The 22,261-nt window shown below is 43.0% G+C and overlaps 1 protein-coding gene across 2 annotated transcripts in view; it reads left to right on the forward strand.

The window, feature by feature from the left end:
• cnksr1 (connector enhancer of kinase suppressor of Ras 1) overlaps positions 1-22,261 on the forward strand; it is a 77,324-nt gene that overhangs the window by 21,892 nt on the left and 33,171 nt on the right. For both annotated transcript variants that reach the window (XM_078422989.1, XM_078422988.1), the window contains exons 2-8: positions 2,334-2,491; positions 8,012-8,202; positions 12,767-12,854; positions 16,972-17,013; positions 17,763-17,882; positions 19,797-19,853; positions 21,635-21,703. In XM_078422989.1, coding sequence (XP_078279115.1) covers positions 2,334-2,491; positions 8,012-8,202; positions 12,767-12,854; positions 16,972-17,013; positions 17,763-17,882; positions 19,797-19,853; positions 21,635-21,703 — 725 coding nt within the window. The remainder of the gene's footprint in view (positions 1-2,333; positions 2,492-8,011; positions 8,203-12,766; positions 12,855-16,971; positions 17,014-17,762; positions 17,883-19,796; positions 19,854-21,634; positions 21,704-22,261) is intronic.

Here is a 22,261-nt window from a genome sequence, read left to right on the forward strand (position 1 = left end):
AACTTGCTGATGGATTAATGTGCTGTTAAGAAAAGGGAGAACACAAACGAAGGAACATGTAAAGGTCAAGTTGATTGTCATATGCACAAGTACAGTAGAGTATTGGTACGATGAAAATCTTGCTTACAGTAGCATCATGGGCTCGGACACCTCACAAAAATAAATTATACGTAATTACATATTTTATAAGACAGTGAAAATAAAAAGACCGCGAAAAAAACCCAAGACACAAGTGGAAAACACAACTAGAAAAACAAATTCACATTAGTGCAAAAGGTAATGTGTTCCATTGCTGAGATAGGATTAGGATTGTGCAGGTGGTTTAAAGACCTGATGGTTTTAGGAAAATAGCTGTTCCTGAATATGGTGATGTGGGACCCAAAGCTTCTGTACCTCCTGCCCAATGGTAGCAATGAGGCCATGGCCCAGATGGTGGGGATTCTCGAATATGCTACCTTCTACGGAAAAAGATGTGAAATGCATGTTAATGTAGTTTCTTGAACCTGATACCAAAAGGAGAATGCTGGAACGACCCAGTAGATCTATCCAGGGCTTCCTCTCTACCATAGTTGACAGAGCCACAACTGTGTCTCATGTGTTTCATGCACTTTTGTTTTCATACCCTGACAGGAAGAAAAGAGTTCCACTCATTCTCTGTAAGGATAACCACCTGTGACAGTAACACATTTCTTTTCTCTTTCCACACAACTTGGTCTCTTGAGCATGTCCAGTATCTGCTTTTTTTTGGTGGGGTTTAAGTCTCTGCAACAGCTCTGACCTGCACTTCAAAACTTTTTAATATTATCCCTCTTTTATTTTATTTTTCTCTCAGGCCTTTGTCATTAATTATTAGCCAGATAGCTTCATAACTAGGGCGCGGTCACGTTGGTGTGGTGGTTCCACTATCTGAGATTTTACTGCTGTCCTATCAATTAGGAAGTATCCGGACACGCGCTTGCAGAGTCACAGCATTGAAGGGTAGGGACCAAGTGCTGCTACATGGGATTAGTCTAGATGGGAACTTGATGGCTGGATGGACCTGATGGGCCAAAGGGCTGCCTTCTGTGCAGTATGGCCATATGATTCCATGGTTGATTCTGTGCAGTTAAACTGTGCTTGGTACCTCACTGTTTGACAAATTCTGTGGGATATTTTATTGCATTTAAATTTATATCACTACATCCACTGGTTTCCAGCGGCCTTTCTTGCTTATTCAACTGTAAAGCCATCAGCAGGATGGATGGACATGTTGAGCAGCTTGTGATGTGCTGGTAAGTCACACCCTGCTGACTAATTAAATCTGCAATGCCCTTGCCTGTTCATGATCGGCACTGTAGTGCAGCTGGTAGAACTGCTGCCTCACAGCACCCAGGTTTGATCCTGGCCTCGGGTACTGTCCATATGGTGTTTGCACGTTCTCCCTGTGAATGCGTGGGTGTCCTTTGGGTGCTCCAGTTTCCTCCCACATCCCAAAGACTTGTTTGTAGGCTAATTGGCCTTTGTAAAATTGCCCCTGATGTGCAGGGAGTGAATGCAAAAGTGGGATAATGTAGAACAAATGCGAGATTGATGGTCAGTGGACCGAAGGAACTATCTCGGTGCTGGAGCATCCAATTGATTGTCACATGTACTGATGCTTATTTCCAGAGTAAATAATTGGGGAGAGGCACAACAGCATAAAGGAACAGGGTGGGCTGTCCTACATAGTGAGGATGGGCAAGAGTGACCTGGAGTGCATTGAATGTGGGGTTTGTACACTGGATGAAGGTGGGCCTGTGCACTTGGGGTAGGGGGATTTAGAAGAGGCAGGGTTATCATGCACTGAGGATCAGCTGTCATGGACCACAAAGTGGGCAGAGCACGTGCGAAACTCTAAGATGCAGATGCTGAAAGTCTGAAATAAAAAGAGTGCTGAAAACATTAAGCAGGCCAGGTACCAACAGTAGAAAGAGGAACAGCTGAAGGGTCTTCTGTTATCAATCTCTTGTCAGTTTTACGTTGCATGTGTATTAAGCTAACTGACAACAGACTTGAGACTAAACATGTTGTGCAACTCCCTGTCATTCAATTACCTGCCTGGTTTTATCCTTGAAGGGTCCCGATCTGTAACGTCGCAATCCACGTCCTCCACAGATGCTGCCGGACCCACTGAGTTACTCCACCACTTTGTGTTTTTTGCTCATGATTCCAGCATCTACAGTTCCTTGTGTCTACTGTCTAAGTTCTATCCTTGCCTCCTGAGTAGTTGGGAGAGCTGATTACTTGTTTATGTTATGTGAAATCAGGCTTGTTAGGCTGTCTGATTTAGATTCTGTTCTCATTGTGTTCCGTAGGGCTGGACAGAAATGTGCAGAAGTATCCATTTGACCAATGGCAAGTGAATGGGGAGCAACTTTTGCGATTGTCACAGCAGAACCTGGAGGAGTTGGGCGTGAAACAAATTGGGCACCAGGAGCTGATTCTGGAGGCAGTGGAACTGCTATGTGCACTGGTAAGGAAAGTACATTGCCCTGTGTGTCACACTTGTAATCACACTAATGGAAGTTCTCAACCTACTCTATGCATGTTGTTACTGGGAATTCTGACTTGAATTAAGAATGTTACATGTTCATATCTGTCGGTCACTAAATCCACAAATTGCCAGTGGTTGATGGACAATCGTGATTAAGCTGATCTCTAATCTTCCAAGTGGATTGGGCTGTGCACATTATGGTATAGAGGAACTACTTACAGTATCTGTTGGTGTAAAGAATACATTTGTTTTGGGATTTAGTTTGCATTCTACTTTAGAATCCACCATGTGTTTCCTTTTCCTTGACTTTCTTAGCACTAGACTTGATTTGATTCCTCCAACCTGCCAAACATAATTATTTTCCATCCCAGTTTCATATTCAAGTCAAGTCAAGTTTATTTGTCACATACACATACACGATGTGCAGTGAAATGAAAGTGGCAATGCCTGCGGATTGTGCAAAAAAAATTACAATTACAGCATATAAATTAAAATTCATACAGAAAAGAAAATGTAGTCCCTGGAGTTATAATAGTTAACAGTCCTGATGGCCTGTGGGAAGAAACTCCGTCTCATCCTCTCTGTTTTCACAGCCTGACCGTAGCAGCTGGAACAATCCGTTGCTGGGGTGGTAGGGGTCCCTCATAATCTTACTTGCTCTTGATCTGCACCTCCTGATGTATAGGTTCTGCAGGGGGGCGAGTGTAGTTCCCATGGTACATTCTGCCGAACGCACTACTCTCTGCAGGGCCTTCCTGTCCTGGGCAGAGCTGTTCCCAAACCAGACTGTGATGTTGCCAGACAGGATGCTCTCTACAGCCCCAGAGTAGAAGCATTGAAGGATCCTCAGAGACACTCTGAATTTCCTCAGCTGTCTGAGGTGGTAAAGGCGCTGCCTTGCCTTACCCGCCAGTGCCGCAATGTGTGTTGTCCATGTCAGATCCTCTTTGATGTGGACTCCCAGGTATTTAAAGCTGCCCACCCTATCCACAGTAGACCCATTTATTTCCAGTGGCGTGTACGCCCTTGGATGTTGAGCCCTTCTAAAGTCCACAATCAGCTCCTTAGTTTTTCTGACATTCAAGAGGAGGCTATTGTCCCGACACCAGAGTGCCAGATTAGCCAATCATTATTAATGTACATCATACATAACACCCAGAATCAATCACTCATAATAACAATCACATTTTTCCATCATGCTATAATAGCAAGTAAAAGAGTTCTGAACCCATTGATTTATCTTCTTGGCTATTCACTTCCCTTTCCAGAATATCTTGACATTCTGTTATACATTTCAAAATATTTGATTGTATATGTGGAGAGTAATTTCTTCCATCCCTTCTCAAAACCATGTCCTAATTTCTGGTTGCCCTAGCCTTGTAGCTGCCACCTTATCCTTGCCTTAAATCTGTGATGCAGACACTGGACAGTAGATAACCATATGTCACAACTCTGCTGATTTGCAGGTCACGTCTTATTGTTTTCCAATATAATTTATGGCTGTATTCCCTGACACAGCCAGTTAATTATTAAGCTCAATTAAATGCTCTTGAGCTGCATCACGGTAATCTCCGGTCTACAATCGTGTATGGCCTTGTTTAGATCGAGATTGTAAATCATCTGAGTTACTTTGTCAACTAAATTATGATGTGCTCAAGCAGTTCAAACTAATTTTCAATATGTAATAAACCCATTGTAATCTTTGCTGATCCTAAACTCTTTTTTTCCTGATGCTTCACTCTTACAGACTTTCGATGTACAAATATATCCAGCGTTTTTTTTATGTTAGTTCTCAAAATATTGATTATATTCTGTGAGGGGAAACCCCTGGTTTTTGCTGATTTGCTGAGGACATGATAATTCCTTCCTCAAACCTGTAACCACCATAAGGGACTGAAACAAACTGTGCAGCTAGCACTAGAGGTGAGAGCCCTGGTTTGTGTTTTAGGTTCAAACACGACTTTGTGCCTACTGGATCCAAACTCAAATACAACCTAGAAAGATCAATTATTCAAATGGGTGACATGGGGTACATGGTTTCAATGTACAAAGCCACTCTCAAATTAATAACACACACATTCCCTCCACAGATATCTCCTGATCCAGCATTGTTCCTCCAGCATTGTTTCTCAAAGGTCTTACATCTGCAGTCTCTCCTCTCCTCAAATCAGTCATCTTGAAGAGCTGATGTTCCAGTTTCCATCAACAGGCATGTACTAAAGAAATGCCTGTCTGAACGCCAGTTGAGTTTGAAGAAGGGTCTCGACCCGAAAAGTCACCCATTCCTTCTATCCAGAGATGTCGCTGAGCGACGCCAGCATTTTGTGTCTTATCTTTGGTTTAAACCAGCATCTGCAGTTTCTTCCTACACTAATGTCCTTGCCTATACGAGGAAAGTGAATAAAATTTCACCTTGAGCACATGCACGAGGGCAGCACTATGGTGTTGTTGCTGCACAGCACCAGGACCCAGGCTTGATGCTGACCTCTAGTGCTGTCTGTTTATGTGATAGGAGCAGAATGAGGCCATTTGGTCATCGAGTTATCCCGCCATTCAATCATGGCTGATCTATCGATCCCTTTCAACCCCATTCTCCTGCCTTCTCCCCAAAATCGCTGCCACCCTGTGTCTGTGTGGAATTTGCACATTCTCCCTGTGATCGCATGGGTTTCCCTGGCTGCTCCGGTTTCCTCCCATATCTCAAAGACGTGAGGGTTGGTTGGTTCATTGGCCTCTACATATATCACCCCTAGTGTGTAGGGAGTGGATGACGAAGTAGAATAATATAGAACTAGTATGAATGGTGGTTAGCATGGACTCGGTGGCTGAAGGGCCTGTTTCCATGCTATATCTTTCAATCAATCCATCAATCAGTCATTCACCCAAAGAATAAGAAAACTGTTAGTGTTCAGAATTGATGGTTTAATTCCACCCTTTTGATGAAGTGTCAGAATTAAGCATCAACACTGACATGCTTGTCAATGATTTAGGAAACCAAAATTCATTCAACGTGGGAGGAAGAGCTTCGATTTGTTCATTTCATTTAGATTGATGTTACTCCTGACATGCTGTCAGCAGCTGCGATAAGAATATATATTATTTAAACTTTAGCTCCAGTTAAACTTTGAGTTTATCTATTTTAGATCTTTTACTGAGTTTACATGTTAACCAGTTTGGTTTTGGATCAGGCAATATCCCTGAAGAACATGGATAGGTAACATTTCAGGTCGGGACTCTTCTTCAGATGGTTTGCCTCTTTAAAGTAGGCATACATACATACATACATACATAGATACATAGAAAATAGGTGCAGGAGTAGGCCATTCGGACCTTCGCGCCAGCACCGCCATTCAATGTGATCATGGTTGATCGTCCACAAGCAGCACCCCGTTCCTGCCTTCTCCCCATATCCCTTGATCCCACTAGCCCTAAGAGTTCTATCTAACTCTCTTTTGAATGCATTCAGTGAGTCGGCCTGCACTGCCTTCTGAGGCGGAGAATTCCACAAATTCACAACTCTCTGGGTGAAAATGTTTTCCTCATCTCAGTTCTAAATGGCCTACTCCTTATTCTTAAACTGTGGCCCCTGGTTCTGGACTCCCCCAATATCGGGAACATGTTTCCTGCATCTAGCCTGTCCAATCCCTTAATAATTTTATATGCTTCTATGAGACCCTTTCTCATCCTTCTAAATTCTAGAGTATACGCCCAATCGTTCCATTCTTTCACCATATGACAGTCCTGGCATCCCGGGAATTAACCCCATGAACCTACGCTGCACTCCCTCAAAAGCAAGAATGTCCTTCCTCAAATTAGGAGACCAAACCTGCACACAATACTCCAGGTGTGGTCTCACCAGGGCCTTGTACAACCTCAGAAGGACCTCTTTGCTCCTATACTCAAATCCTCTCATTATGAAGGCCAACATGCCATTAGCTTTCTTCACTGCCTGCTATACCTGCATGCTTACTTTCAGTGACTGATGTACAAGGGCACCCAGGTCTCGTTGCACTTTCCCTTTTCCTAATCTGACACCATTTAGCTAATATTCTGCCTTATTCTTGCCACCAAAGTGGATAACTTCACATTTATCGACATTATACTGCATCTGCCCACTCACCCAACCTATCCAAGTCACCCTACATCCTCATAGCATCCTCTTCACAGTTCACTCTGCCACCCAGCTTTGTGTCATCTGCAAATTTGCTAATGTTACTTTTAATCCCTTCATCTAAATCATTAATATATATTGTGAATAGCTGTAGTCCCAGCACTGAGCCTTGCGGCACCCCACTATTCACTACCTGCCATTCTGAAAGGGAACTGTTAATTCCTACTCTTTGTTTCCTGTCGGCCAACAAATTTTCTATCCATGTCAATACCCTACCCCAAATACCATGTGCTCTAATTTTGCCCACTAATCTCCTGTGTGGGACCTTATCAAAGGCTTTCTGAAAGTCCAGGTACCCTACATCCGCTGGCTCTCCCTTATCCACTTTTACTTGTTACATCCTCAAAAAATTCTAGAAGATGTTACATCCTCAAAAATATCTTGAGGGTATTTTGCAGTGGAGCAGTCAAAATGTAGAAACCTGGAATTGCAGATGTTGGTTTACCAAGGAAAGACACAAAAAGCTGGATCTTCAAAGTAGGCACACCTTGAGTCTTCAAAGTGGACATACCTTGAGATCAGTCTGATGAAGGGTCCTGACCCTGAACATCACCTATCCTTGTTCTCCAGGGATGTTGCCTGATCCGCTCAGTTACTCCAGCATTTTGTAGCTTTTATGATTTGGAGTTGTTATGTTGACATTTTGATCATCACTCCTGTAGCGGCCAACTTCTCGTCTAAATCAATTAGCTCCCAAGCTGCCACTTGCATAGACCGGGTCAGCGATAAGCGTAATGACTCAAACAATAATAACAGAGATCCTCCTTGACGTTTAATAGTTAGTCTTCTTTATTTGAAGGTGCAATAAACATATTGGCATATCTCTTGTCATCGACTGGTTATTAATTGCTAGGTAAAATTCCATATTTTACCACAGTCTATGCAATCGTTACAAATTGCCAGATATAACTTCGACACAGTTTGTATTAATCTTCTTGTTAATAAAGCTTACAGGCGATTACATCATGGCTGATAAATCTTTTGGCAGAGCTTCTAGCTGACCCTCTGTCAGCACCTCCCAGCTCTCACACTCTGCCAGCACGTACCCAACTGCCCGTACTCTGGCTCCGCCCAAACCCTACGTAAGCATTGCATTAACTCTATAGTGCCCAAACTACAGCAGAATACAAGGTAATGATATTAATAAGCAAAAATAACTAATAACTGCAAAATGGCTCCTACAACTCCAATGAATTGTCTAACAATTGTAAGAGAACAAATTGTGTGCTTATTATATGGGTGTTCAAAATGTCTGATTTGATCCTTTGTTTGAACATGGCTGTCTTCCCAGTTGGGTTCTTTCTCAATGATCTTGTCTTCACTTTCAGACCTATGACCTAGAGACAGAGAATCTGAAGATTCTGATGGAGAAGCTGAGAGCAGTCTCTGGAACCCTGCAGTCCTTCATTATCAGTCGGAGGAAGGCCACCCCCACTGCCCAGAGAACGTCTGGAGACCTTCTCTACTCTGTTATTGACCTTCTTCAAATCACCAAAGCTATTTTTTCCTGGCTAAACAGGTACCCATGTAAATTAATACTCTGGATTATTACCGAGGCACAAGAGATTGTAGATGCTGGAATCCGTAGCAAAAAAAATACGATCCCAACTGGTCACATCTTCCCCTCCCCACAACTCTGTCTTTAACTCCATGGTCCACTCATTCCACCACCTGCAACCATTGGAGATGTAACACTTAACTACATCTCCTCTGACACATTCATCCAAAGACCTAAACATCCCCTCAGCATGAGGCAGTGACTTGCCTGCTCCTCCAACTATGTCTATTGCATTTAGTGCCCTCCAAAGTAGCTTCCTCTGCATTGATAAGCCCAAGTGTAGATGAGATGACCACTTTACCGAGTCCCCGAGCTCTGTCCACTGTGGCAATCTTGATCTCCCAGTTCTCAGTTGCTTTAATTCCCATAGTCTGTCCTTGGTCTCCTCTACTGCTAGGGTTAGGTCAAAATCAAATGGAGGAACAGCACCTCGTACGATGACTGGGTAGTGTAGGGCCACTATTCTTCACCTTGCTTTTCTATTGATTCCAGAATCTGCCGCCTTTTGTTCTCCACTTGTCTCCTCACAGCCCACCTTTCCCTCCCCACCTGTTTGCTGCCAATAAATCCTACCTCGCTTATATCCACCTTTTGCTTATTAGCTAAATTCTCCCTTTAAAAGGATAGCACAATGGCGCAACAGTAGAGTTACTGCCTTGCAGCGCCAGACACCTGGGTTCCATCCTGACTTCAGGTGCTGTCTGTGCGGAATTTGTACATTCTCCCTGTGACTGTGTGGGTTTTCTCCGGATGCTCCGGTTTCCCCTCCACACTCCAAAGACGTGCAGGTTTATCAGTCAATTGGCTTCTCTAAATTGCCCCTAGTGTGCAGGATAGAACTAATGTACCAGTGATTGCTGATCGCCACAGGCCTGGTGGGCCAAAGGGCCTGTTTCAACACTGTATCTCTGTATCTAAACTAAAGCTCCTGCCCTGGCCCTCTTCCCACCTCTTTATACTTGCTATTTCCCCTCTACATTTACAGTGGAGGGATCCTGACCCCCAATGTCACTGTCCATTTCCCTCCACAGACGCTGCCTGACTCCCTGAGTTCCACCAATGACCCTCCTGCTGCTTACAGTTGTCTCACGGATCAATATCTTTCTTCCCAATCCTTCCTTTTATTGGGTGTTAAATGTCAATGCACCAAATGTTTTATTGGTATTAAATAGGAAATGGGTCCTTCCATCAGGTTTGATTTCTGCAGTAAAGGAAAAAAAATGCAAGTGCTAGAAATCTAAAATAAAAATAGAAAATGCTGGAAGTACTCAGCAGGGTAGGCCGCGTCTATGAGAAGAGGAGCAAAAATGGCGTTAATGTTTTGGGAAAAGGGATCAACTTTAAACATTAACTCTGTTTCTTCTTCCTACAGATGCTGTTTAACCTACTAGGTATTTCCAGCATTTTCATTTTTTAAGTTGATCCAGGTAGCAGAGAAGGTGCAGGGTGCAGAGGGGCGGAGTTGGGGGGGGTGGGGCGGGAAGTAGGTGGAACATAGGGTATTTCTCTGAGAGCAAAGTACAGAGGCAGTTAAGGTAAGGTTTTGTTTATATAATCTGTTGCTAATATGTAATTTGTATGTACTCAAGCTTTGTTTAGTGTTCTGAGTCTTGGAAACTTTACAGGAAACGCATGAAACCATTCAAGTGTTTCCATATGAGATCTCTGCAGTCATTCATGGGCATCAAATGGCAGGAACAGGTGACAAACTTGGACGTTTCAGCCAATGCCAGCCTGGTCAGCATCATGACCAGGATCCCGAGGGACAGTTGTACTGGACAGGCCACATAATCGGTGTGGACAGTTCCCGTATACTCTGTCAGCTCCTGTACAGAAAAGGACACAAAGTGCTGGAGTATCTCAGCAGGTCAGGCAGCATCTCTGGGGAACATGGATAGGTGATGTTTCAGGTTGAGGCCCTTCCTCAGATACATGAACTCCTGTACAGAGTTCTTGGACATCCCTGGTTCTATTGGGATCCATAATCCTCTGACTGGACGTCTTTCCACTGGAAACCAGGGATGAACAAGAAAGTGTCACAAGGATTGTATCAAATACGGCCTCGAACACAGCAAGCCCAGGACTGAACAGGCTGGAGTGGTTTGACCAAAAGGGCCTGTATCAACTCTGAAGGCAGCTGATGGGGCTGAGTAACCAGACTCAGTGATCACAGGAAGGCTTCAGCATCTACACTCGATACTGTGTTCCCATGCCCTCACTGTCCCTGAGAGTGTGCCACCAGGGCCGGTCTTGCTAATCACACGCAAGCTCGCCAATGAAGACTACACAACTCTTGTAATAACATGATGAGATTTGAATGCAATTGTTTTTATTTTGGATTTCCTCACTTTTTTACAATGGCACATCAAGGTCAAGGTTTCAAGGTCAGTTTATTGTCACATGTACCAGTTAAGGTACAGTGAAATTTGAGTTACCATACTGCCATACTAAGTGAAAAGCAACAAGACACACAACCACATAAAAGTTAACATAAACATCCATCACAGTGGATTGCACATTCCTCACTGTGATGGAAGGTAATAAAGTTCAATCTTCTTCCTCTTGTTCTCCCCCGGTCAGGGCAGTCAAAGCAGCCACAGTCGGGGCGATCAAAGCCCCCGCGACCGATGATCAAAGCCCCCGTCGAGGTGATCGAAACTCCCGCGTCGGGGCGGTTGAAACTCTCTCCATGGCTTGGAGCTCCCAAGGCAGCCTCTTCTTACCAGAGATTGCGGGCTTCACGATGTTAAAGTCCACAGGCCCCGTAGATGACAATAGACAATAGACAATAGGTGCAGGAGTAGGCCATTCAGCCCTTCGAGCCAGCACCGCCATTCAATGCGATCATTGCTGATCACTCTCAATCAGTACCCCGTTCCTGCCTTCTCCCCATACCCCCCCACTCCGCTATCCTTAAGAGCTCTATCCAGCTCTCTCTTGAAAGCATCCAACGAACTGGCCTCCACTGCCTTCTGAGGCAGAGAATTCCACACCTTCACCACTCTCTGACTGAAAAAGTTCTTCCTCATCTCCGTTCTAAATGGCCTACCCCTTATTCTTAAACTGTGGCCCCTTGTTCTGGACTCCCCCAACATTGGGAACATGTTTCCTGCCTCTAATGTGTCCAATCCCCTAATTATCTTATATGTTTCAATAAGATCCCCCCTCATCCTTCTAAATTCCAGTGTATACAAGCCCAATCGCTCCAGCCTTTCAACATACGACAGTCCCGCCATTCCGGGAATTAACCTAGTGAACCTACGCTGCACGCCCTCCATAGCAAGAATATCCTTCCTCAAATTTGGAGACCAAAACGGCACACAGTACTCCAGGTGCGGTCTCACCAGGGCCCGGTACAACTGTAGAAGGCCAACATTCCATTGGCTTTCTTCACTGCCTGCTGTACCTGCATGCTTCCTTTCATTGACTGATGCACTAGGACACCCAGATCTCGTTGAACTCCCCCTCCTCCTAACTTGACACCATTCAGATAATAATCTGCCTTTCTATTCTTACTTCCAAAGTGAATAACCTCACACTTATCTACATTAAACTGCATCTGCCATGTATCCGCCCACTCACACAACCTGTCCAAGATGAAGCTTTGATCCCCGGCAAAGGGATCGCAAGTTCCGCAATGTTAAAGTCCCGCAGACTACCGCGGCTTGGAGCACCCGTCGGTCTCCAGGAAAGGCCACCAACTCCACGATGTTAGGCCACAGAGAGGACGGAGTTACGATACGGAAAAAAAATCGCATTTCCATCGCGGTAAAAGAGATTGAGAAAAAGTTTCCCCCACCTCCCACATAAAACAAACCAAGGAACACTAAAACATACTTTTAACACATACTAAAACTAACAAAAAAGAAAGAAGGACAGACAGACTGTTAGCGAGGCAGCCACTGCTGGTGGCGCCACCTGGTGTTTTCCACCACGTTCAGCCGGGGAGCGACAGAGTAGTTTACAAGATACAGAACAATGATTCAACACAAAATGCACTTATATTGTTTTAATGAGACGATTCTCTGAGGAAGTATAAAGCAATTACTGGATCAAGGTTTCATCATCAGTGCTTGAATGAAGTGAAAGATTTGCATAGAAAAATAAGGATGCCGAGAAGCGAATGTTAAACTGTGGAGGTGTGAGAGATTGCAGATACTGGAATCTTGTAGAAAGCAAACACCGGAGGAACTGAACGGGCCAGGCACTATCTGTGGAGGAAGATTTGAGAACTAATTCAAGATTTGAGAACTAATTTCGGGCATGGCCATGGAATGAGTTGTGGTCAAGATTTTAAAAAAATTAAGCTTACAATGGTGGGTCAGGTGGTTGTGCCTGTCTCTGCAACAAAGAAAGCATGATGTGCATGTGGCATTGAACTGGTTGGGTACATGTATCGAACACCTTGATGTTTGCATGTGAAGGTATGGAATAAAGTCAATGGGCACTGGTAGTGATTGTTCACCTGTTATGGATTATCTGAACACCTGGAAATTCTAACTGTATATCTCTTCTACCAAACCAGGTACCCATTTATATGTATAATAAATTATACCGATATGAAGAGGGAGATCATCAGGTTATGTGTGGAGTTGGCAGAGACTATCCATAAGGTGTGTCCAATTTACAATCTCTTCTGTAGGTCATTGAACTGTATGTAATTTGCAACCCAGAAACAGTCCAAATACCTTGTAACGTCCTCAAATCTCAATACTGGCTGCAATGCAACCACAACTTTCCTGTAAGTGGTGGCCAAAACTGTATGCAAAGCTCATATTGTGGTTTAATAACTTTTGCATATAGTTCTGGCATATCTTCTTTAGTGTTGTACTCCATACAGTTCCAGTTTAAATCTCCTCCAGTTTAAATTCCATTTGGAATATTTTGGAGGACCAAGAACCAATAAAGCTAATAAAGGAAAGCATCACGCTTGCCTTATTGTGCATTGGAAACTTGGGAAAATAAGACATAAGGAGGCCATTCAACCCTTTGTCTGTCCTACCATTCAAGTTAATTGTGCCAGATTTTTGCATCTCAGTATGATTCTGTGTCTGAGTCTCTATCCCTCTTGACTCCTAGAAATGGATCTATCTTCATAAATACATTTATCGACTTAGATTCTTCAACTACTTGCGGTAGAAAATTCCGCAAGTTCACTGCCTTTTTAACCATCTAATCTGTCCTGGCACTTCTGAGGATGTGTGCATGAACATTCCAAAGACCTCCATACTTCCCAATTTGTCCCATTAATTAGGTATCCCCTTGTCTTGTAGTATTCCCACAGATGTACTTACTTGAACTTCTATGGATTAAACTCTATGGGCCACGTTCCTATCAAACTGACCAGACCAAATACATCCTCTTGAAATTGACAGCTTTCCTCCTCTTTCATCAACCACACATGTAACTTTTTGTATCGTTTGCAAATTTCTTTCCTCTTGTCTCCTGTTATTAAATAATCAATAAATGCATCAAAACAGATGGGACAGAGTACTGAGATCTGCAGAACCCTGTTGGGTAACAGCTTTACAGTCTCAAAAATGCCCATTAGTCATCACACTATGCTTCCTGCCACTGAACCAGTTTTATATCCAATTTGATCAATAGACAATAGGTGCAGGAGGAGGCCATTCGGCCCTTCGAGCCAGCACCGCCATTCAATGTGATCATGGCTGATCATTCTCAATCAGTACCCTGTTCCTGCCTTCTCCCATACCCCCTGACTCCGCTATCCTTAAGAGCTCTATCCAGCCCTCTCTTGAATGCATTCAGAGAATTGGCCTCCACTGCCTTCTGAGGCAGAGAATTCCACAGATTCACAACTCTCTGACTGAAAAAGTTTTTCCTCATCTCAGTTCTAAATGGCCTACCCCTTATTCTTAAACTGTGGCCCCTTGTTCTGGACTCCCCCAACATTGGGAACATGTTTCCTGCCTCTAACGTGTCCAGCCCCTTAATAATCTTGTACGTTTCGATAAGATCTCCTCTCATCCTTCTAAATTCCAGTGTATACAAGCCTAGTCGCTCCAGTCTTTCAACATATGATAGTCCCGCCATTCCGGGAATTAACTTAGTAAACCTACGCTGCACGCCCTCAATAGCAAGAATATCCTTCCTCAAATTTGGAGACCAAAACTGCACACAGTACTCCAGGTGCGGTCTCACTAGGGCCCTGTACAACTGCAGAAGGACTTCTTTGCTCCTATACTCAACTCAAAAGATCCTTTTCCTTAGGACATGCGTGGCTTTAGTTTTAATCTAAAATATTGGAGTAACTCAGCGGGACAGGCTGCATCTCTGGAGAGAAGGAACTGTTTCTGCTTGGCCGTGTGGTGTCATCAAAAGCCTTGCTGAAATCCACACAAACGACATCAAATCCATTGCCCTGATCAAACCTCTTTGTTACCTTCTCAAAAATTGCTATTGCTTGTCCCTGAAAAAAATCTATGCTGACTACCTTTTGATGAAACGAATGATGAAGGTTTATGCTGTTTGTCGAAATTGACCCCAATAACTTGTCCACAACTGAGCTTAAAACAACTGGCCTGTAAATTATTGACTTATCCCTTTCTCCCTTTTTAAACAAAGGAACATTTGTAATCCTCCACTCTCCTGGCACCGTTCCTTAAGCCAGGGAAGTATGAACAAAGTGTCCAAACCTTTGCATTTCTATCCTTGCTTCATGTAACAACCTGGGATCTGGTAAATACAAGCTTAGTAATTTATGACCTCCATACCTCTGATATTGATTGTATTCCAGTTAATATTTGGACAAGTAAAATCCTGCACTATTAAGGTCCTAATGTGGGTGCACTTGTCAGAGATTTGTCTGTAAATTAGCTGTTCTATCTGCCTGAATCTGTTTTGCAATCCCTACAGTGTGATTGATTTTTATTTTAGTTTGTCTTCAGTTAATCCTCACATGACGATCATTCTAGCTTGTCACATTTTATTAGTGAGGTGATTATTTATTCTCATCTGAAAAACCTGCAACTTCGAACATTAAGCTGGCATTCCCTGCAGATTTTAAAGCCACAACCCCACTATAGTAATAAACCCTCCAATGTGCCTACAGAGCATCTGCCTTGTAGGCTAATCTTGTATTTCCATTGTTTTTAATCCCCTCCACAAACTATTTCTCAGCCATCTATGTACTAAAACTCTCGTTTGTCTGTTTGTTCCTGAACTACAGCCAAAACGGTGCATGATAGTGTGATAATTTTAGGCCCACCTTATTCACCATCGTCCCTTTGGTGCTAATGGAAGAAGTTTCATTGAAATCGGTGTTATATTTTTAAAGTTATTCACATTTTAAAATTTAAATCTATCTCGGAGGGAGGGAGGGGGATAGGGGAGGAAAGAGAGTGGGGGAAGAGAGGGTGTTGCACCATTGCAGGAGAAGTTTGGGCCCAACGGGTCCACTTGGTCCAGTTGATTCTAAAGTTATGGATGTTTTCCAGTGCTTGCCTAGGTGGTGATTCTTCATTCATGAGTGAGTGTTGCATTCTAGAAGGATCCACATTTGAAGCTGCCCAAAGTCCATGATGATCAGTAGCAATCTCCCTTCCCAATCCTAGGGGCAAGGGTAATTTCTCAGGGTAGAACATAAACTGCTGAAGGAACTCGGTGGATCAAGCGTCATCTGTGGGGGCAAATAAACAGATGATGTTTCGGGTTGGGACTCTTCTTCAGACTGATAGAATACAGGGGAGAAGGCTGGTAGAGAAGTGAAGAAAAGGGGTGGGGCAAGATCTACCAAGTGATATGTGGATTCAATAGATAATAGGTGCAGGAGTAGGCCATTCGGCCCTTCGAGCCAGCACCACCATTCAATGTGATCATGGCTGATCATTCTCAATCAGTACCCCGTTCCTGCCTTCTCCCCATACCCCCTGACTCCGCTATCCTTAAGAGCTCTATCTAGTTCTCTCTTGAATGCATTCAGAGACTTGGCCTCCACTGCCTTCTGAGGCAGTGAATTCCACAGATTTACAACTCTCTGACTGAAAAAGTTTTTCCTCATCTCCGTTCTAAATGGCCTACCCCTTATTCTTAAACTGATTCGGGTGAGGAGGGGTTGATATGCAGATGAAGATGGATAGAATTACAATTAAAACACAAAGTACTTGTGCCATATCAATTACTAATAAGCGCACAACCAGGAAAACCAAGCCCAATGCCAAGCTAGTATCTAAACTGCTTATGCACACTTAAGGACAATAACTAACTCCATATGAAATAATAAGCTTCCTACATGTTAACAAGCACATAAAAACTGATTGTGTAGATGCAAGTATATCACATGGGCACCTCCCTTCACTGGTGTTTCGTTGAGTTAGTCCCACGACACCTCGGCAGATAGTAAGCAAAACTGGAGGTGATAAATGGGTAAGAGTGTAGATCGTGATATGTGATAAGGAAGGAAGTTGGGGAATGAGATGTAGAATCGGAAGGAAGATTGGAGGTGGAGGGGATAAAGTGGGGCAGGAGAAAAATGAAGTAATATTTCTAATTTCTAAAATCATATTTAGACCAAATCCCCCATCACACACTGGTACAATATTAGTAGAAATGTGATGTATTTTAGTCCCAGATGCATTTTTCTCTTAAAAGATTGATACTTTGCCAAATTAGTCCCTTAGCGATAACCTTATTACTGAGTCCTGATTAGCTGAATTATATCTATCATTAAAACCCTTAAATTTGATATCTGTTCTGTTTTGTTTTTAGGAATACAGCCAGATAGAGAAGGAAAACTGTATAGTTAGCATTGTAAGTATGAACAAAGTATGTCTTTTTTATTACATCATGATGAAAGTGTGTAACGTATGGATGCCTGTGAGTGAGTAAGATGGTTTGGGTTGATAGTACAGCATTGTTGCTGGTGCTTATTTCTGATGAAATGGTAAACCCATGCCTCATTTGTATCGAGAACATTATTTGAACAAGTGCATGGATGCACAGCACTTGACATTACAGGTCTGGTTTCCATTCTAGAAACCACTTCAAATCAATGGAAAGCAAAAGAGGCAGTTTCCATGCCAAGAACACTAGGTATTAACATTAAACTACAGTGTTCCAGGGGCATTGGACTGATTATTGAGCCCCACTCTAGGATTGTTTGCCTAGAGGAGATTTGCCAATGGAGAATATATTTTCTCTTTTGCTTGTCATCGGCCCACCAAATTAGGATGTAGGAAGATTATTCAACACTCCGTGTTGAATGTCAGCCACACAGTTTATTTGCAGAATTGCAGAACTATGGCATTACATTTTCAGGAGTTGTTTACATAGAGATTCGTTATTAGCTGGAAGGATTAGATATGCAGTCCAAAGACTTCAGTGAAGCTTGAGTTTGAGAGTCAGAGTACCCCCCCCCCCCCCACCCCCGCTACTGCTGACTGGGAGTGGGTTCTAGGCAGTTGTATTGTTTCCCCTTGTTGTCTGATGCAGGCAAGCTAATGTTTCCATATGGTTAGTTCTGTTTGGTCTCATCACATACAAACTCCTTTCTTATTTAGTGCAGAGAGCTCTCGGGTTTCTGTGAAAACATGGTGAAGGCCAGCCCGGAGGAGCTGGTGAACCAGCGTGCCTGCCTGGAGACGATACATTTACTTACCACTTCACCAGGGCAGAGTCTGGTGAGTATTACAAGCTCGCATGAGTAGATGAAGGATTGTGGAGGGGATACTGCTTGTGGATGTTATATTTAAACAAATGCTTGAAAGTCTGGCCATTAAAACTCGAAACCATTTTTTTTACCCAATTTTGTGCTGTTTAAAAAAAAAAGTAAAATATAACATGTAATTTATATCTTATGGATCTAACCATGTTTGTGGCATCTTTTGAGTGTCTGGCAGCGTTTCATATACACCACACTATCTTACTGCACAGTGACACGAAGCGGATGTTCATCTCCCAGCTTGGCAGAGTTGCCAAATATCACCCTGATTGCATTACCAAAGGAATACAGCTCTATTGAGAATTGAACCTGTGTTTTATGCTGACGTTAAATGGAGCAGTGTGGGGTGCATGTCATCATTAAAGGTGCCATCTTTCAATTGGGACATTAAACTCGTGATCTGGCTTTCCGCATTGGTTGAAATAATTAATTAGAATCTGAATTGAGTCCATTTTTTTGCTCCATAAATAAGGTAATTCCTTTGGTCCAGCAAGCCCATTCACTTAGTGGAGTGAGATGTCAACTCTTCCTGTAATGTAATATGCTGCAAGCCAAGTTAACAAATGAGCGTCTGTGCCACTACAGGGTAGCTCTGAGGGTTCAGCAGCCCCCGAGGCTCCTGCAGTCAAAGGTGGCTGCTCAAAGGGGACTTTTTAATATAATCTAGACACACACTAGTCTAAGAACAGGGGATCCAATAATTACTAGAAATGAGGAACGGCAGGTGCTAGTTTACAAAAGAGGACACAAGGTGCTGGATCAACTCAGTGGGTCAGGCAGCTTATAGACAATAGACAATAGGTGCAGGAGGAGGCCATTCGGCCCTTCGAGCCAGCACCGCCATTCAATGTGATCATGGCTGATCATTCTCAATCAGTACCCCGTTCCTGCCTTCTCCCCATAACCCCTGACTCCGCTATCCTTAAGAGCTCTATCTAGCTCTCTCTTGAATGCATTCAGATAATTGGCCTCCACTGCCTTCTGAGGCAGAGAATTCCACAGATTCACAACTCTCTGACTGAAAAAGTTTTTCCTCATCTCAGTTCTAAATGGCCTACCCCTTATTCTTAAACTGTGGCCCCTTGTTCTGGACTCCCCCAACATTGGGAATATGTTTCCTGCCTCTAACGTGTCCAACCCATTAATAATCTTATACGTTTCAGTAAGATCTCCTCTCATCCTTCTAAATTCCAGTGTATACAAGCCTAGTCGCTCCAGTCTTTCAACATATGACAGTCCCAGCCATTCCGGGAATTAACCTAGTAAACCTACGCTGCACGCCCTCAATAGCAAGAATTACACTGCACGCCCTCAATAAGCAAGAATAGCAATAGCTGGAAAACATGGATAGGTGATATTTCGGGTTGGGACCATTCTTCAGACTTCAGTCTGTTGTCTGTATGGTTTACAATGAGCCATTTGACAAGATCCTTAAGAAAAATGTGGTGGTGTTAGAGTGTGCAAAGGAGATTCACCAGGATGTTGCCTGGATTTGAAGATTTCTTTAGTTATCTGCACTCCTCATCTGCATTTAAAACAAAATAACCTACTTGGTAGTTCAGTTATAAACTAAAACCTAATGTCAAACCTTTTTTAGAAAGAAAGTGATGTCTTTTTCCCAGTTGATTAATTCAGCTTTGTGACAGACAGCTGTGACCAGGGCTGACAGCTATGACCATTGTTGGCATGGGCATACATTACTGATAATAAGACAGAAAGTTAAGATGTTACACTTCAGAAGCATTTTAATAAATTACATGATCCGCCCTTAATTTATGACTTCCAATCTGCCGACCCCCATGTTGCAAATGACCACACTGGTATTTACCATGGCTGTATTATGGATTAAAATCTATTTCTTTATGTTATTCAGGGAATTGAAATCAAGTCGAATAATGGGCTGCATTTTATCACAGAGACTGCACTAAATGTAGGTGTAATTTATTCATCTCTGTCAGACTTTCTCTCTGAGTAAACATGTAAGTCCCCCCTCTGCCTCTGTGACTCTTGCTCAATCTATCTTCTTTCACTCTCCCTCCCATCCTTCCTCTCTCTCCCTCCCTCCCTCCCTTCTATCCCTTTTCCTTATTTCTGTCCTCTTATTTATATCTATCTCTCTTTATCTTTCTTCCTCTCATTCTCTTTATCTTTTTCTCTCTCTCTTTCATTTGCGATCTCTCTCATATATTTGGGTTCTCTGGACGTTATCTAAAAAAACAATATGATTTTTTTCAATGGTGATTTGGTAAATCCGATGTCCAAAAGGACCGAGATGTCATTGAAAGCCAATGTTTGGGTGCAGCAAGTGATTAGTCATGGAGTCATACAGCGTGGAAACAGGCTCTTCAGCCCAACTTGCCCACACCGACCAACATGCCCCAGCTACACTAGTCCCATCTGCCTGCGTTTGGCCCATATATCCCTCCAAACCTGTCCTATCCATTAGAAAGGGTAATGGTACGCTGACCTTTATTCTGAGTAAATTTGAGTTTGGTAGTAAAGATGCTTCACTGCAATTATATCGGGCCTCAATGAAACCACGCCTGGAGTATTGTGTACAGGTTTTGTACAATAGTGTAAAATATTTATCATCAACGAAGTTCGGTAAAGATTCAGTGGACTGGTTCCAGGGACGCGGCGTTTGCTGCTGATGGAGAGATTAAGTAAACCAGCCCTGTATTCTCTTGCGTTTAGAAGAATGGGAGGAGATATCAATGAAATTCACAAAATTCAGTGGTTGAGGATGGAGGGAGGATGTTTCCTTGCGCTGAAGAGACTAGAACCAAGGGTCAGGGTCTCTTGATAAAGAATAATAGACAATAGGTGTAGGAGGAGGCCATTCGGCCCTTCGAGCCAGCACCGCCATTCAATGTGATCATGGCTGATCATTCTCAATCAGTATCCCGTTCCTGCCTTCTCCCCATACCCCCGATAGGACTGAGGAAGAACACTTTTTGAGATCTATGGTAGCTCTGCAATTGAATTCTTCATGAACAGAGGTCAATAGATTTCTGTATATCAAGGCAAATGAGCGACTATAAAGATAATGTCACAGAGGTAGATAATCAGTCAATGGCAGACTCCAGCAACATGTGGTCTAGTCCTGCTCTTCATGTGATTGTATACAGTGGTGTGTCTGATTATCATATTGGTCAAAATGCTTATCCATTGATTGCAGGTACACGCCTACCCCAACTGCCTACCACAGCCGTTTTAGTTCCATTTGTAGCTAGTATGTGATCCACTTGAGGACATTTTAACTTTTTTTCTTTTAATGAATTGCAATTCCTATTAAAAAAAAAATCAAAATGTTACCATCTCTGGCACCAGTGATTGCAGACTTCATCTGCCCAATGAAAGACGTGAAGTATGGGAAATGTTCCAGGAAAGTGAAGGCTGCTCTCCGAATTCCTTTCTAAAACTCCAGACTTTTCATCTAAAAAATTTGAGAGAGCCTCTGATCTAAAAGCTTGACTGGACCTGATCTGGACTCTGATCTAAAAGCTCTGATCTGACTGGATTGGACTCTGATCTAAAAGCTGGACTGGACCTGTCAATGAGAATTGATGTTGCCCAATTATAATCACAACTGTTCCGATTCGTAATTCTGGGAAACTGTTCAGCTTCTCAAAGGCCTGTGGTGCATGTTCCCGGAGTGAATTGTCTTTGATTGAATGTTGTGTGAGCTTAGTCTCACTGACTGTTCTTCAGTCTCCAGCTCAACGATCTCAGAAGATTCGACCAGGGGATGAGGTTGTCCAAGTGAATGATATGGTTGTGGTAAGTGATATGCATCTGGAACTGTCATGGATGATTTAGTCATGACGGCAGGGTGGGGGGGGGTATTTTTTGGGGTGGGTAGAAGAGTTATGTACGGGATGTGAATTGAATGCCAGAGTAGTGCACGCAATGGGGATCTTGTAGTGGAAGGGACGTGACATAGATGGGAAATCATCCAAAATGCTGGGGCAATTTTGTATACATTTGAGATATTTCACCTCTGCTATTGCTAACTTTTGTTCTGGAGGTGACTCTTGAATTGTGTACCGTTTAAAACCATAAGAGTAATTTTGAAAAGCTTAGTACATTGCTATGGAGGAACACCAATCATAGGATCTCCCACGTAATGTTCTTGTTCTCTCTAAACATTGAGGAAGTCATGCAGTATTTGCTTCCCATCAACCATATTTTTCAACTGGAAATCCTTCCAACCACATTCTTGTAGAACTATTCATTATTTTCTCCAAGCATTCAATCATGCTTGTAGATGCACAGAGTCACTTGCCCAGAGTAGGGGAATCGAGGACCAGAGGACATAGGTTCAAGGTGAAGGGGAAA

Source organism: Rhinoraja longicauda, chromosome 27 (assembly GCF_053455715.1).
Source record: "Rhinoraja longicauda isolate Sanriku21f chromosome 27, sRhiLon1.1, whole genome shotgun sequence".
Lineage (NCBI taxonomy): Eukaryota > Metazoa > Chordata > Chondrichthyes > Rajiformes > Arhynchobatidae > Rhinoraja > Rhinoraja longicauda.